The following is a 16,847-nucleotide window of genomic DNA, read 5'->3' as shown; positions in this document are numbered from 1 at the left end:
CTGGGGGCAGCTCCCGCCCCGTGGAGGCCTGGGTCCCCACACAGCCTCCCTGTGTGGGGGGCTGTATAGGGAACCAAAACAGCTAGGGACGGCCCTGCATCCCTAGGCCCGAGGGGTGGGGGCGAAAGGTGGAAGTTTTGCCTAGGGCTCGAAATATCCTTGCAACGGCCCTGGTCACGAGGGATAACACCTATATTTAACTCCTTATCACCGCCTTTGTTTCTTTTCTTGCAAGCTGTTCAGACTTTAAATGAAAGGAGACTTTCCCTAAGTCTTTAAAAAAACCATCTGTATAATTTTATTGATTAATGGGAACTCTCCTCAAAATTTAGAGTTATTTATTTTTCCTGTAGCCAGCTACTCCTCTATGCTCCATTTACTGTCCTTTTCATTTCAGATGTATTCTGCTTCAGTTAATTCATTTTCATTGCCACAAGACACAGACAATTGACTAACAAGACTATTTACATCTGGGAGAAAACCACCATAGATTACTAAAAGGCACAATTTACAAACATACTTAATAATAAACAATCTAAATGTATTACCCTGAGGCCTGTTTATACCATAAAATCATCATGTGTCCCAAAAGTCCCTCCAAGCCTGGGACCTCTTAAAGCAGACTTCCCTTTCTCCCTTCCCCATTCCACAAACACGCAATGAAGTAGGGGGCATACTGTAAAATATTAGCAAGCCCTAATCTCCCATCCCTTGTGTCCAAGAGATATGTACCTGTTGTCGTCTTGAACTTGCTCAGTTTATTCATTATTTCAACAAAGGACAGTAGATAGAATAGCAGATGTAGTTCAAGGGTTAAAACTTTATAAATATTAGCTGAACTATAATTGTTACATGACAAAAGTGAATTGTTAGTCTAAAACTGAAAACCAAGAGTTCTTGCACTGCTGTCCAAAACATTACTTGTTACTATGACATATACAGAAGTAATAAAATTTATCTATCATACACCTTTATTATCAGTCACTTTTAGGTGGAGGATACTAGGAACACTTACTCCTCTTAACTTTCCTACGCCTTAAACAGATAATCTATCTAGTACAGTGGGATCTGCTTGGCATGAGATATTACAATGGATTGGAAGATAACTGACATTATTTCAGAACGACAGGTAAATCCTGTTTTCCAACCCCTATATAGTTTATTAAATACTCAAATTCTTATCAAAACCAAAATTCTGTCATGAACCCCTCATTTTATTAAGACTTCAAATGTCTCCAGAACCACACTTGAGTTCAGTTTTACTATACTCTCCAATTGAGTCCACATGTGGAAAATATGAAACTATGAAACCAACTGGCTCCACCAAATTCTTGGATTAATTGCAAATAGTTATAAGATTACCAGCCACATTTCACTGTTATGACATTAAAACAATTAAAACATCCTGATCCATACACTGTATATAAAATTTTCTAGATAGAAAATAGCCATATGTTTGTAACTCAGATCCAGGGCCGGCTCCAGGTTTTTTGCCGCCCGAAGCAGGAAAAAAAAGAAGCTGGAGTGCTGCCGCTGAAGCAAAAAAACACAAAAAAGCCAATGGAGTGCCACCCCTTGAAAAGAGCTGCCCCCAAAGGGCCGGAATGCCGCCCCTTGAGAAGTGCCGCCAAAAACTACATGCTTGGAATGCTGGTGTCTAGAGCCGGCCCTGCTCAGATTGTCAGGGTTAATGTCACCTACAGAAAAGATAGCTAAATCATAAGTAAAGAATAATTTGCCCTCTAAAATACCTGAAAATTGATTTACCAAGATAAATTACTGTATACTTTTTGACATATAAGCATTTTCTCTGTTAAATGCAGTCTTTTCTCATCTAGCTCCTGATGTGAAGGTTCTGAGTGCCTCCTATACAGTGCTAAGCATACTCCCTTGATGCCATTGAGAGTTGAGATTTGGGCCCTACTATAACTGCATTTGGGATAATATTGTTAAGATTAGTGAAGCTCAGTCAAACGATTTGATGGTGGGTGGGAGTGAGGAAAAATACTATTTAATGAAAAGAAACAAGTCAGCATGAAGAATCACAGGTATGTTGGACCAGTGCTCTAGTCACCTCCTACTCAAAATTATCACTAATGTCAATGGAAGTTATGCACACATAACCAAGAGGAGACTAGAACCCATGGGGAGCAGGACTGCCATCTCAACTGCAAGAGGGTAGAAATGTTTTGATATTAAAATCATTGAACTATAATTCAGTTTGAAGTGTATTGGTGCAGTGACTTTATTAGGGATGCCAGTTTAGCTGTCCCACTGATCCACAGGCTTGATTGCATCAGACTAGAGTGACCTTGCAAATAAATCGCTCAATCCTCACAGGCTACATATGTCTTTAAAACGCCATAGATGCAAATTCCATTATAGAGCTCTGAGACGCAAACTCAAGCTAATGAATATTGTTAAATTACTAACTCAGCGAGGGGACACAATTTCAGTAAATGTCATTCAACTGAGCATTATCTGAGAGAGAGCATTGAGCTTGGCATTTCTGAGGAGCCACCACACATATAAGCAGTCTTTGCACCATCCATAAAGCTATCGTCTGTTCCATCTTAAAAAGCTACACTAAATGATCCTTGAAATTAAATTTAAATCATGCACATTTGGCACCTTAGTTATAAAAGGCGTGAGGAAGCCAAATGGAAATATTTATCACATGAACACAGTAAGGAAGCCTCCAATGGCCATTTTCCATTCCTGTTATAGTATTCATCAAGAATACCTTACTTGCTGATTCATTTTCTATTCCCTCTTGTCTGGGACTGATGCAGCCTTCCAAACAACAAAATGAAAAGGCATGTTTCATAAGTGCCAGGGAAACAGTATTTATTCAACCTACTTTTTATGTGTGTGCTCGAGATGGCAGGTCACAAAACTACCTTTATTACAAGGGGATTTGCTTCCATTACATTGAAGCAGGAGTATACCTTTCTTAGCTAAAGCCAGCTATTTTTCAAATAGTGAATGTCATGTATTTATAACATTCAAGGTTTTAATTTATCTTCCCCTTGAAAGGCTCCTTCATGATGCAGAGTGGGTCTTTCAGAGCCAGCAACACCAATGCCACTTAGAGCTGAATGCATGGTGAAAGCTCCTGCCCTAGAACTCAACTGCCACCCTCACCTGAATGGTATTAGGGAATATCAGCATAGTGAACAACTAAGGAGTTAAAAACAAAATTAAAGCTCTGTTTATAACGTACATGTTTTATTAACCTTTATATTTTGAATGTGGTTCGAATTTAACAGTTATGACATCGTATTCCATGCCAGTGCTACACTACTAATACTTTAGCAAGGGACTCTTACACAAATGTACCTCAACCTTGATAGCTTGAGAAGGGTATGCATGTGTGTGCATAGTTACAAAGAAGAACGGCAACTTGTTTTCTCAAAGAATGCTATCTCATAACCATAATCAAAAGAGAAGGTGAAGTCACTTGAGGTTTTATTCTCATTTCCCCATGACCCCTTTACACACTCAGAGCAGTGTAAAGAGGCCATAAAGTGGTGGTAAATTACATTTCCATTAACTTTAAGGCACTTTACAAGGCTAGAGCGGCATATAGGGGCCTCAGTTAGGGTGACCAAATGTCCTGGTTTTATAGGGACAATCCCGATTTTGGGGTCTTTTTCTTCTATAGGCTCTTATTACCCCCCACCCCGTCCCAATTTTTGACACTTGCAGTCTGGTCAGCCTAGCCTCAGTATAAATTGGAATCAGGCCCTTGAAAAGAAAACCAGTGGGGCAGATTCTGTGCAGTATCTCCTGAGAAAGACAGAACTGAAGGTGTGGGCCTGGTGGAGGGTAGGCAAAGGCAGCTTTATGCCATCTTTGTGTAGTCCATATGCTGCCTGCATTGGGACTGGAGCAGAGCCTAAAACATAATAAGAACAAGTCTTTCTTGTTTACCTGGGCTGCTATAGGTTGCTGTATAGGTAGAATACAATACTATGAGCTTGCTCCCATCGCCATCTTCTCTGGAATGCCCATTGTAACGGAGGGAGGGAGGAGGAGGGAGCAGAACTGGGACCCTTATGTTGGCTCTATTCTTTTCCTGCAATGGGGAAATTCTCATCAACCCATATAGTCTCCCCATTTATGTTGCCAAAGCGAAGTATATATTCAGAGTCGGGGGCCAGTATATGAAGTGAGTGTGAACGGAAGGTTAATACTTCATTCCTTGTAACTATACTGAATATTCCTTGTAGGGAACCCAGGGTGTTATCCTGGGACACCATAAAATATATTGTTCTTGGTCCAATTTGGTTAATTCCAAAGGTAAAAAATTGTTCTTCAGAATTTATGAGTCCTAGGGAACCAGGGATATGTAATCTCTGGCAGAGCTGATTTAACAATATCCAAAGAGAGAATGGCTCAGTGAGGAAAGGGTATCATCCAAATCTTCCCTTCAAAACCAAGAATGCGATCTCCAGCACTCACGTCTCTGGGCTAGAAAAGGCAGACATCTAGACCTGACCTTTGTTCATCCATCTGTTTTGTTAGCTCCTTAGGTGTCTCTTTCTTTTTATATTTATACACAAGGCCGAGCACAATGGGGCCCAAATTTGATTGTGGCTTCTTGTGCCTTTTGCATTACAAATAAATTATGATAACAACAATAGCTAACTTGTCAGCTAATGAAAAAGCTATGCAGAATAAGCTCACATATGGAGGACTCATTTGGAATAGTTCAACATTTTCCTTCTTCCACTATCAGAATTTTATGAATTATATGTCTACAATGCCTTGTAGCTAAGGATTTCAACATCTATTAAGCAGTCTCTACCCTAAACAGCTTACGAACTAAATAGACAAGACAGACACAGAGTAGGGAAAGGAGAAGAACACATAAGAAGCATGAACAGTGTGGTGGTGGCAAATATGTTAGCTCCATATTCTTTATTTTATTTTGTTTTGGTGGGCTTAGTTAGGAGGGGATAAGCTAAATGGGAAGAAAAGTGAACAGAGGGGACAGTGAAGGGAAGAGGCCAAGGGGACAATGAAGGGGAGAAAAGGGCAAGAGTGTATGTGTGAAAGAAAGCTGAACGGAAGAAACTGTGAGGGAGGGAATGCATCCCCGTGAGGTAGTGAAGTATTATCATTCCCATTTTATGAATAGGGAAACTAAAACATAGGAAGATTAGAGAGGTAATAGCTTTTATTGGACCAACCTCTGAGGCTACCCTACATACAACACAGAAAGGTTAATGGCCATATTCTGAAAAGCGGCCCCTGAGTTTTGGATGCCCAACTTGAAATGCTGTGCAGAGTTGGCTCTAGGCTGTCTAAGGTAAAAAAAAGTCCAACTCAGGCTATTACATAAAATTGTTTATAAAAATCAGCAGAAGCTGAAGACAAATGGACTGGTACAAACTGGATTGTTTAAAAAAAAAATCTAGTAAAGTCCGGGTTGTCATGACAAGAAGATTAAAAAAACCTTTAGAAATGTGAGAAATGTTTATAGCTGAAAGCACCAAAATGTGTTTTGATTGGTTAATTTTAATGTGATGAGGTTGCTACCACTTCTTGGACACTGCTTATCTATGAGTCACCAATGAGAGCAGAGGGACACATGAAATGGAGGGAGCAAACTTTACAGGTATGGTTACCATCTCCTCCTTCTGCTGGTACCTTTGTTGTCCTCATCCTGAAAGACACCTTAACCAGACTGAGCCAGAAAGTGGAAACCAAATGGCATTACCACCTCCACCAGCTGAGGCTAAATAATGAACGGAACCTGAAAGTTGGGCTCCCTGCCTCATGTATTATTCTCATTCCTCACCTTATTTCTTCTCCATCCTATCTTTCTCTTGCTGCCTTCTGTATAATAAAAGTCTGATTAAGTCAGCCAAGACAACTCCACCTTAGTAAAACTGCTGTGAGCCACAACCAGAAAGGCAACTAAAAGTATCATCATAAACATCCTAATGCCAGGACTCAGAGCGTCTGATAAGTCCATGTGCTTGGCCTGTGTTTTTCCAGCAGCAAAGCTGTAAATGAAAATCAGCACCAAAGATCAGGAGCTGCATTTACTATCTGTCTTTTCTCTAACCTTTTGTGTGCATTTGTCTTGTTTTGTCTTAAAGTAAGCAGGATTGGACTTCAAGAAGAGCAGTAGCTCCAAACCATCTCAACTAAACTTTGTTTTTCCTACTCAAGAGGATATTTAATACCATCTATAAGACTGTCAAACAGATTTCCCTATAAAAGAATTTTTACAGCTAAAGAGAATAAGGAATACTGTTAAAATGAAAGCCTCACTTAATACTTTACACTTCAAATGCTTTAACTGTTTGCTTTTCTTCTTCTGTGTCTTTAAGAAAAGGTTATAAACATTTTTATTGGTGGTTGGTTCAATGGGAGTAAGCCAGTGATAAATTGATATGAAACTCGGGACCACATTTAACTGTTTAATGTTGTAACAGCAAACAAGAATTTTATTCCCTTCTTGGGCCTGAGACATCCCCTTATCATGACAAAGGCACCCCAAAATTGAGGCACCCAAAACAGTTACCATTTAGAAAGTGTCTCTTCTAATGACCAGCCCAAGGGCACAGAGAATCACTGGAACAGCTACAGATCAAAACCATGGCCCCAATTCTGCCCTGTCTGATTAATGGGATCTAATTCCTATTTAACGGTATGTCTACACTATAGCAGCATAGCTATGGAGCTTCAGCTATGCCACTGTATTGTAGATGCTTCTTACATAGATGGAAGGGGTTTTTCTGTTAATTTAATATTCCACCTATCGGAGAGGTAGTAGCTAGGTTGACAGAATTCTTCCATCAACCTGGCTGCATCTACAGTGGGAGTTAAGTCAACCAAACTACGTTGCACAGCTCTGAGCAATATGGTTAGGTTGACCTAAGTTTTAAGTAGCAAAGAGTCCTGTGGCACCTTATAGACTGACAGACGTTTTAGAGCATGAGCTTTCATGGGTGAATACCCACTTCGTCGGATGCATGCCAAAGTGGGTATTCACCCACGAAAGCTCATGCTCCAAAACGTCTGTTAGTCTATAAGGTGCCACAGGACTCTCTGCTGCTTTTACAGATCCAGACTAACACGGCTACCCCTCTGATACCTAAGTTTTAGGTGTAGACCAGGCCTAAGTAAGGTCAGAATTGTTGCCCATGAGTCCTTAGTCCCAAAGCTGTTAACTGCTGTCTGCTCTTATTAGATGGACCTGAGCAAGTAGGATCTTGGATGGCACAATTAGTAGCAGTAAGATGATGTCTTGATAGTACTGATATTGCAGTGGTCTATAAGGAATTAGTTACAAAGTAGGAAATTGAGTGTTTTGTGACTGAACAAACAATTGATAATTTATTTCAGTGAATGCAAAGAAAACAGTAAATCTAAAAATATTGTAACTTCCCTCTCCCCAAGTTTATAAACATTCTAAATCAGTGAAGCTCATTCAGCTCCTTCTATAGGGAAAGAGGTCACAGGAGGAAGCAGAGCTGTAGATTGTATCAACATGAACCTCTGATCTCCCTCTTGTAAAAGGCTGCCGAGATCGAGATGAAAATTAAACTGACACAGTGGGAAGATACACAGCAGGAAGACTAGTGAAGAACCAAAAAGGAGAGGTGGAATTGCAGCAGCAGGAGAGGAAAAAGAATCAGTACTTTAAAGAACAAGAAGGAATATTTTTCTTTTCTACCTAAAACTAGTATTGACCTATTAAGCAAGAGCTGTATCATACAGTCGTTAAATAAAAGGCACACTTATTTACAGTTCCTCAGTACGAGGAATATATTTAAATTCATGCTGAAACGTAATGCCTGGTATGAATCACTACAGTCATATTTAGTACTAAACTGTTTCATTATCAAGTTTAAGTTTAACACCACTGAGAGAGCCTCCTCGCATTATGCTTTTTCTCTGTTATGTATACAGCAAGCTCAGAAGGTAATACAATGGGATATCAAGCATGAGTGCTTGTTACATGTTGTGATAGCTTAGAGATGCCTGTTAACAAGAAAAATAAAGGACTGGTGGCTGGAATTATTTTGAAAGATAATTTATCCAGAAACAAAGATGACAAAGCACTGTAGTAGGCTAGGAACAATGAAAATGTACAGTAAAGTCAAAACAAACTGCTAATAGAAATCCTCATCTATGCAGCATGCACTGACGAATGCCTGATCCAGAGCTCACTGAAGTCAATATAAAGATTCCCATTGACTTCAATCAGTTTTATCTCAGGCCTCAAGACAAGTCTGCAAGCATGGAACCATAGAGGGCCATAGGAAAAAGAGAGGCACATCTCTAGCAGTGGGACTGTTTTAAAAGGAAAACAAATTTTGGGGAGGTCTCAAATGCAGGTACCTACTCTGACTCTTACTAAGCTTTTCTCCAGTCTTGTTTTAAAAATGCCTGTGCATACATGAGATTGCCACTTACTCATTCAAGTGTATTTCCTTCTGGCACATTTTTTTGGTCACCTATTTTTGTTAAATACCTATCAGCCACACCCCCAGTGACTTTATCTATTTCCACTGAAATTGACAGCAAACAACCCTACCAATTTTAGTGGGAAAAGGATCTCAGACACAGTTTTTATTAAGTCCTTCTAGAGGGAGTGCTGTTGGTTTAAGTGGAAGTGTGCTACAGAAGGATTGAGTGAAAGCTATGCAAGGGCCCTAGGATCTGACCCTGTACTTGCAACAGACTACATATCAGAGAGATGTTTCCATCTGTTCTGGAGCTCCAGTTGTACTCCATTTCCACTGAACAAAACCAAAGCAAAGCAAATCTGAGGAAGTACAAAAGGTTCATGGCACCTACCTTTTTCATTGCTATTTGATGGAGGTGGTTGTGGATTAACAGGTTTAGATTTGTCGTAGTTGTTAAAGCTCTGGCTGCGCCGGTTGTTGGCACTGATAGACCCACGAGTTTTGGTTTCGCTGCCTGCAGCAGATACCCTCGTGGTGGGACCTGGAAGTCTGTTAAGAAAAATAAGAAAACAGGATAACGTACTCATAAGAAAAACCACCAATTTGGAACAGGAAAAGACAAATGAAAACCATGTGTAATCCGAGAATAAATGGAGCAAGGCAAGAGAATTTTGTGGGTTTTTAAAGGAATTTAACCAAGCCACCACAAAAATATCCTGGATAAAAATATACATAACAGTGACTACAGTAGTAGTTTGAATTGCTTTACATCAGGAAAACCTCTTGAACTGGATATTGTACTATTCCAAGATGTGATTTTCGGATTTAAAACATTCAGAACCCAGTTCTGACACCCTTATCTAAGTTGATTAGCACAGTACTTGGCAAGTAGTCTGGTTGGTTTCAATGGGACTACTAGAAGTACTACTCAATCTAAGGTGGCAGAATCAGGTCTCAATCATTCTTTTTCAGTGCTATAGCCCTTGGTCTTAATCTTGTCTCCCTTATGCCAGTGTAAACAAGAAGCAACCCCAGTGAATTCAATGGATTTATGCTGCTGTAAAACTGGTGTAAAAAAATTTGGCCTTATGTTCCTAAATTAGACTGCTGAAATGCGTTCTACATAGGACTACATCCAATTCAGAAACAGACAATGGGGCAAAAATGTGGCTGTTGCTTAGCAACTGGCATTTCTCTATAGGGAACACATTACATTTGTGCTCTGGGAACTGAACTGGCTACCAACTGATTTTCAATGGAAGGTTAATATTGTTTATTTTTGGATCTACAAAACCTTCTAAGGTTTGAATTCTGGCTGCCTCGGAGACCACTACTCTCCCCATGTAGTAGCACAGCAGTGGGATCAGCTGAGGAGCTTGAGGAGCTGAACAGCCCCCTGGGTTAAACTGCAGGATGCTTATAGTCATGTTTTGTCAACAAAGGGTCCTCACTGGAATGCATTTCCTTTTTGATCCAGCCTTTATCTGCTTTATCAGGCTTTTTCTGGGGAGAGGAAATCTGGGTTTTAGAATAGGATGATGGGAATGATTTCTTCTATTATGTGATTTTTTAGGGGTAGCTGGTATTTTTAAAAAAAGCCCAATGGAGTTAGATGACCAACTCTCAGTGAATTTGAATAAGATATGGGCTTCTCATGCCTTCAGATGAGGCACTCTTGAAAATCATAGTCTTCATGTATGTACAGCACATTTTTATGAATCTAAATAAATGAAATACAGGAAAAACAAAATATGAAATAATGCCCTCAAAGTACATACCTGTAGAGAATTGTTGAGACTTTCAAGTACCTTCGAAAGTAGTGTGACATCTTCATTTTTGAGGCTAAAAACCAGAATCTGCTCACATCATGTATGGTGGCAACATTGAAAGACATGAGCTATTCTCAACCTTCATTGTTTTCAGTGTAAGTAAAAAAAAAAATTGTCTATAAAATCACTGTGACCTAAATGAAGTGTACCACCAATGAGCCTAATCCAGAAACCCTTATTATCATAGTGTAGTAAAACTTTACTCATGGAATACTGCCATGGGAGATTCAATGTGCAAAATCTTTGTTACATCTATACCACCATTAGCACTGGAAAGTTGGGAGGGGGGCTTTAACACTGCTTTCATAATCAACTAACTCTTCAGAGATTAGTGAAGGGGAAATGAAAAAATAAAAAAAGGGAAAAGCATAAATGTTAACACATGCATGCACATGCTTCCAAAGCTCAGAGGAGGACAAAATATATGGGCACCACTAAAAACAAAAATATTGTATTTATAAATTCACATTACCACAGCCTCTGGCACATAACATTATGGGTTTTGAGGTTTACTTTGTTGTATCCCAGACAACCGCCTTAAGTTCTCAACTGTTCATGAAGAACCTCAGCCAGTTTCAACACTAGGGGATGCTAGAAAATTATATATGGCATCGATCAAAGACAAATTAAACTTAGAACAACCTGAAATACTTTATCTATTGAAAAGAAGGCTACAAATGAAGAGGCAGACGGTGGTGAGGAGAAAAGATGGGAAACATGAACACTTAGGGCTCTCGGTCCCATTTTTGATGTTTTCCTTGAAGTTGGCAGGGCAAGAGAGTTCATGCAGAGCCTATACTATTTAATAGATGTTGAATTCAGTCTTTTGCAGGCAGGAAGAGCCTTCAGGCTACATCACTTGACAGTTTGTTCTAAAGAAACACTCCACATTGTTACTACTATGTTCTAACCCCCACAATAGAGCTACTGGACTATTTTACAATTCGTTCCCTACTTTTTTTTTTTTTCTGGTAGGATTAGTGGATGAGAAAAGAGTTATTCTTCCTAAACGGTCCTCAGTAGTGCTGTAAAGAATTGGAACAAAATGGTTTGCTCAGAAAAGTGAAGGGGACAGCACAAACACATTGACCAGCAGAGAGCACAGGTTGTCAATTCAGTCATTATTGTAATTGCTAGTTATATAAATATGTATAAAATAGAGAATACATGTAAGAATAAACACTTAGGAAGCAGATATATTGTCAAAGCACTTATCCTTCCATCAGATTCCTGATGTGTGTTTATCTGATTAATTTTGTTTTAAGCACATATCTTTTTACTTGCCCAGGACACTTTGGAAGTGAATATAGCTACTTTGACTATGGCAACACTACAGCTGTAAGCTCTGTAGCCATAGCCTTTGTAGGGAAAAATCTAGTTTCAGAATGGACCTGCTGGCTTTTTGTTAGCAGAGATCAGGTACAAAGTTAAGAGAACACTCTCAGTTACTGCTCTTCAGCACCTTTAGCTAGCTAATATGTGAACTAACTCTGGGTATGGCTACATTTGGAATTTCAAAGCAAGTGTGAGTGTAGTCAGAGCGGCAGCGCTGGGAGAGAGCTCTCCCAGCGCTGCATGTAAACCACATCCCTTACGGGTGTAGCATGCAGCGCTGGGAGCCGCGCTCCCAGCGCAGCTGCCCTGATTACACTGACGCTTTACAGCGCTGTATCTTGCAGCGCTCAGGGGGGTGTTTTTTCACACCCCAGTTGCAGCGCTGTAAAGTGTGAGTGTAGCCAAGGCCTCAGACTGTAACCATGCCTGAGGGTGAACCTGATGCATCTCAGGTGTCAAGTTAGTGTTACGGTTTGGCTACACTTGCAGCTGTACAGCGCTGCCGCGGGAGTGCTCCCGCGGAAGCGCTTTGAAGTGCGAGTGTGGTCGCGGCGCCAGCGCTGGGAAAGAGCTCTCCCAGTGCTGCAGGTACTCCACCTCCCTGTGGGGATTAGCTTACAGTGCTGGGAGCCGCGCTCCCAGCGCTGGGGCACTGTTTACACTGAGGCCATGTCTACATCTAAAATTTTGCAGCGCTGGTTGTTACAGCTGTATTAGTACAGCTGTATAGGGCCAGCGCTGCAGAGTGGCCACACTTACAGCAACCAGCGCTGCAAGTGGTGTTAGATGTGGCCACACTGCAGCGCTGTTGGGCGGCTTCAAGGGGGGTTCCGGGAACGCGAGAGCAAACCGGGAAAGGAGACCAGCTTCGCCGCGGTTTGCTCTCGCGTTCCCGGAGCCACCCAGCAAACCGCAGGGAAGGAGACCTGCTTGCTCGGGGTTCCGGGAACGCGAGAGCAAACCGGGAAAGGAGACCAGCTTCGCCGCGGTTTGCTCTCGCGTTCCCGGAGCCACCCAGCAAACCGCAGGGAAGGAGACCTGCTTGCTCGGGGTTCCGGGAACGAGAGAGCAAACCGGGAAAGGAGACCCGCTTCGCCGCGGTTTGCTCTCGTGTTCCCGGAGCCACCCAGCAAACCGCAGGGAAGGAGACCTGCTTGCTCGGGGTTCCGGGAACGAGAGAGCAAACCGGGAAAGGAGACCAGCTTGATTACCAGACGCTTCCTCCTTCCACGGAGGTCAAGAAAAGCGCTGGTAAGTGTCTACATTGGATTACCAGCGCTGGATCACCAGCGCTGGATCCTCTACACCCGAGACAAAACGGGAGTACGGCCAGCGCTGCAAACAGGGAGTTGCAGCGCTGGTGATGCCCTGCAGATGTGTACACCTTCAAAGTTGCAGCGCTGTAACTCCCTCACCAGCGCTGCAACTTTCTGATGTAGACAAGCCCTGAGGCTTTACAGAGCTGTAATTTGCTGTGCTCAGGGAGGTGTTTTTTCACACCCCTGAGGGTATGGCTACATTTGGAATTTCAAAGCGCTGCCCCAGCAGTGCTGCGGGAGCGCTGCCGCAGCAGCGCTTTGAAGTGTGAGTGTAGTCAGAGCGGCAGCGCTGGGAGACAGCTCTCCCAGCGCTGCATGTAAACCACATCCCTTACGGGTGTAGCGTGCAGCGCTGGGAGCCGCTCTCCCAGCGCTGCTGCCCTGATTACACTGACGCTTTACAGCGCTGTATCTTGCAGCGCTCGGGGGGGGTGTTTTTTCACACCCCAGTTGCAGCGCTGTAAAGTGTGAGTGTAGCCAAGGCCTGAGCGAGAAAGTTGCAGCGCTGTAAAGCACCAGTGTAGCCAAGGCCTTAGGCAGGAAACAGAGTAGGGAGACTCAATAAGACTTAAAAGGTGGTTCAGAATATGGGTTCTAGCACAAAACATCTTTCTGATGCCGAGACCTTCCCTTCACCAAATAAAATACAAAATGTGGGGGACGTGAATCCAAATTTTAGGACAGGAGTAATGCGGTTACATTTCCACATTACAGAAAGGGATACAATTTGCTGGTTAGTGGACAAGATGAGTAAAAATGTCAAATAAACTACAATAGTTAATGCAGAACTACAGTGGAATTCCTAATTAAGCACATGACAGCATACTACACCTCTATCCCGATATAACGCTGTCCTCAGGAGCCAAAAAATCTTACTGCGTTATAGGCAAAACCGAGTTTTATCAAACTTGCTTTGATCTGCCGGAGTGCGCAGCCCTGCCCACCCCCCACAGCACTGCTTTACCGCATTATATCCGAATTCATGTTATATCAGGTCGCGTTATATCGGGGTAGAGGTGTAATATCAAGAGTAATACTAATCACAAGAAAGTCTATGATTAATACCAAAGGTATTAGTAATAATTAGAGCAGCCCTTTTAAGTGCTGCTGTGAGGGGTTGCTCATAGTGGTTAGCATTCAAGTCAAGCTGTGATTAAGGACAAAATGGACAGAAACACCTATTACTCATTTTCAGTGAGATTAGCTGTTCTCTGCTACAGGGCGACAGGGAGTCCAGTACCAGTGATGAAATATTTGTTTTGTCTCATCTGACACACTTGACTAAGTTCCATTTTTTATTACCCAAGAGAAAACTAGTCCTGACATTAGTAATTTCAACAGTGTAGAAATGAAAAGAATTGTGTAAATCTTCACTTTTCAAACCTTCCCTTTTCAAAATGAAAAGCTCACAAGAATGACCAAGATCCATTATTTTCTTGCCAACATAGAATCATAAGATTTGAAGGGACCTGGAGAGGTCATCTAGTCTGGTCCCCTGCACTTATGGCAGGACTAAGTATTATCTAGGCCATTCCTGACAGGTGTTTGTCTAACCTGTTCTTAAAAATCTCCAATGATGGAGATTCCACAGCCTCCGTAGGCAATCTATTCCAGAGCTCAACTACTCTGACAGTTAGGAAGTTTTTCCTCGTGTTTCAACCTAAACCTCCCTTACTGCAGTTTAAGCTCGTTGCTTCTTGTTCTATCCTCAGAGGTTAAGAAAACAATTTTTTCCTTTCTCCTTGTAACAACCTTTTATGTACTTGAAAACTGTTATGTCCCCTCTCTGTCTTCTCTTTTCCAGACTAAACAAACCAATTTCTTTTAATCTTCCCTCATAGATCATGTTTTCTAGACCTTTAATCATTTTTGTTCCTCTTCTCTGGACTCTCTCCAATTTGTCCACATCCTTCCTGAAATGTGGCACCCAGCACTGGACACAATACTCCAGCTGAGGCCTAATCAGCATGGAGTAGAGAGGAAGAATTACTTCTCACGTCTTGCTTACAAGACTCCTGCTAATACATCCCAGAATTATGTTCGCTCTTTTTGCAACAGCATTGCACTATTGCACTCCTTTCTAGGCAGTAATTTTCCATTTTGTACGTGTGTAACTGACTGTTCCTTCCTAAGCGGAGTACTTTGAATTGTTCTTATTGAATTTCACCTTATTTACTTCAGATCATTTCTGCAGTTTGTCCAGATCATTTTGAATTTTAATCCTGTCCTCCAAATCATTTACAAGCCCTCCCAGCTTGGTATCGTTCGCAAACTTATAAGTATACTCTGTATGCCATTATCTAAATCATTGATGAAGATATTGAATAGAACGGGACACAGAACTGATCCCTGTGGGCTCCCTCTCGTTATGTCCTTCCAGTATGATTGTGAACCTGAGTGACTCTACCCTCTCTCCTAATTAACAAAAGAAAAGTTGACCAAATATACGCAGTATTAGAGAGAACACAAGGGGATGCTCTCTAATACTGCGTATATTTTAGCTATTCTAAATGCTTGGCTACAAACCATCAGACAAATAATTTAAAGATGAACCCTAAACATGCAGTTGGAAATCTTGAAAGGAGGGTTATCCATGCTTCACAGAAGAGGAAGAAGTGCTAACCTAGAAGTCTTTTTCTGACCGAGAGTGAATCGGATGATTTTGCTTTGAGATGAGTCCCTGGGTGATGCACTGTACGACCGGAAAGAAAAAGTGGAAGAAAAAGAGTGAGCAAAGAAGAAACATTCACAAAACGCTACTGAGCTGAGCCAATGATTTTAGAAAAGGGAATTTTTCCCATACGTTTCACATGACAAAGAGCTTCTCCCCCAGCATAACTCCTCAGACTTGATTCATTTTCTATAATGTGTGTTAGGTTCAGAACTGAGGTGCAGCACTAGCCTGAACTGACCAGGTTTGTATGTTACTGCAAAGTCAAGTTTTATTATTCATTTCTTTCTAACTTGTTATTATATACAATGGTCTGAAGAAACTGAACGAATTGGTAACGTTAATGCATGCTACAGTCAATTCACAACTCTCCCAATACACAAATCCTCAGGTTAGATGTTTGGTTTTGACTGATTTTTTTTAAATTACTTCGATTTTAATTCAATTCATAAACTACTTTGCAGGCACCAGACCAATGTTCAAGTGTTGAGAAAGGATCACAGAAACAAGTTCTTGTTGCTCAGCTTTATTTTACAGTAATTATTCTGCACTGAAGCTTATGACGATTTCATATGACTGTTACGAAAAATGGCTATGTTCAATTACAGAAAAAAAAATCCCTGTTTTGTTGAATAAAAAGAAAGCCCAGTTTATGCTGAAAGACCAAAAATGGAACAAGCTTTGACAACTGTCCCACTTGGCCAGACTCATCTTCAGGATTTATACTTCTGGTGCGGTTTTTGGTATTTGGAAACTAGCCATGCTGTAGCACTCAATTTAAAATTACAAACTGATTTGCAGTGTTATACTGAAAACAAATCAGTGCCCATATATTTAGAACAGGAGATAAAAGAGGTGTACAAGCATGTCTTTAGTGTGCTAAATCCTGCTCACTTTACTCCCATTGCCCTCACAGGGGTATGCAGTCCAATAGATGGAAGTACACAGAATCGGTACAGCATGGGCACTGTCTCCACTTTTGTGCATGAAATCTAACTTGGAAGGACCATCTTTGAGTATCAGAGGATAGCTTAATTCTCACAGTACATTCAATGCCTGGTCTCTTTTTGAGGATTGCCAACAAGGTGCCAGTTGGAATGTGGACATTTGTCTAATGACAACCAGAGTGAGACCATCAAACTCATTTCTTATAAGCCATGAAAAAGCTATCAGATTGGTAATGACTTTTCGATAACAAACTTAGGCTGGATTTGAACCAACAGTAAAGGTGAAGGTATTTCTCAATGGAGATTTCTTTTGTTTT

At 41.3% G+C, this 16,847-nt stretch overlaps 1 protein-coding gene across 13 annotated transcripts in view; it reads right to left on the bottom strand.

Annotated features, from left to right (window-relative positions):
- NAV2 (neuron navigator 2) overlaps positions 1–16,847 on the bottom strand; it is a 372,994-nt gene that overhangs the window by 181,214 nt on the left and 174,933 nt on the right. For 9 of the 13 annotated variants that reach the window (XM_030560145.1, XM_030560146.1, XM_030560147.1 and 6 more), the window contains exons 6-7: positions 15,536–15,604; positions 8,821–8,978 (exon numbers count right to left, since the gene is read on the bottom strand). In XM_030560145.1, coding sequence (XP_030416005.1) covers positions 8,821–8,978; positions 15,536–15,604 — 227 coding nt within the window. The remainder of the gene's footprint in view (positions 1–8,820; positions 8,979–15,535; positions 15,605–16,847) is intronic. The other 4 variants (XM_030560149.1, XM_030560152.1, XM_030560155.1 and 1 more) reach the window with 1 other exon arrangement.

This window comes from Gopherus evgoodei, chromosome 4 (genome assembly GCF_007399415.2).
Source record: "Gopherus evgoodei ecotype Sinaloan lineage chromosome 4, rGopEvg1_v1.p, whole genome shotgun sequence".
NCBI lineage: Eukaryota > Metazoa > Chordata > Testudines > Testudinidae > Gopherus > Gopherus evgoodei.
The sequence above is the reverse complement of the archived record's forward strand: the minus strand, read 5'-3'. Positions and strand labels throughout refer to the sequence as shown.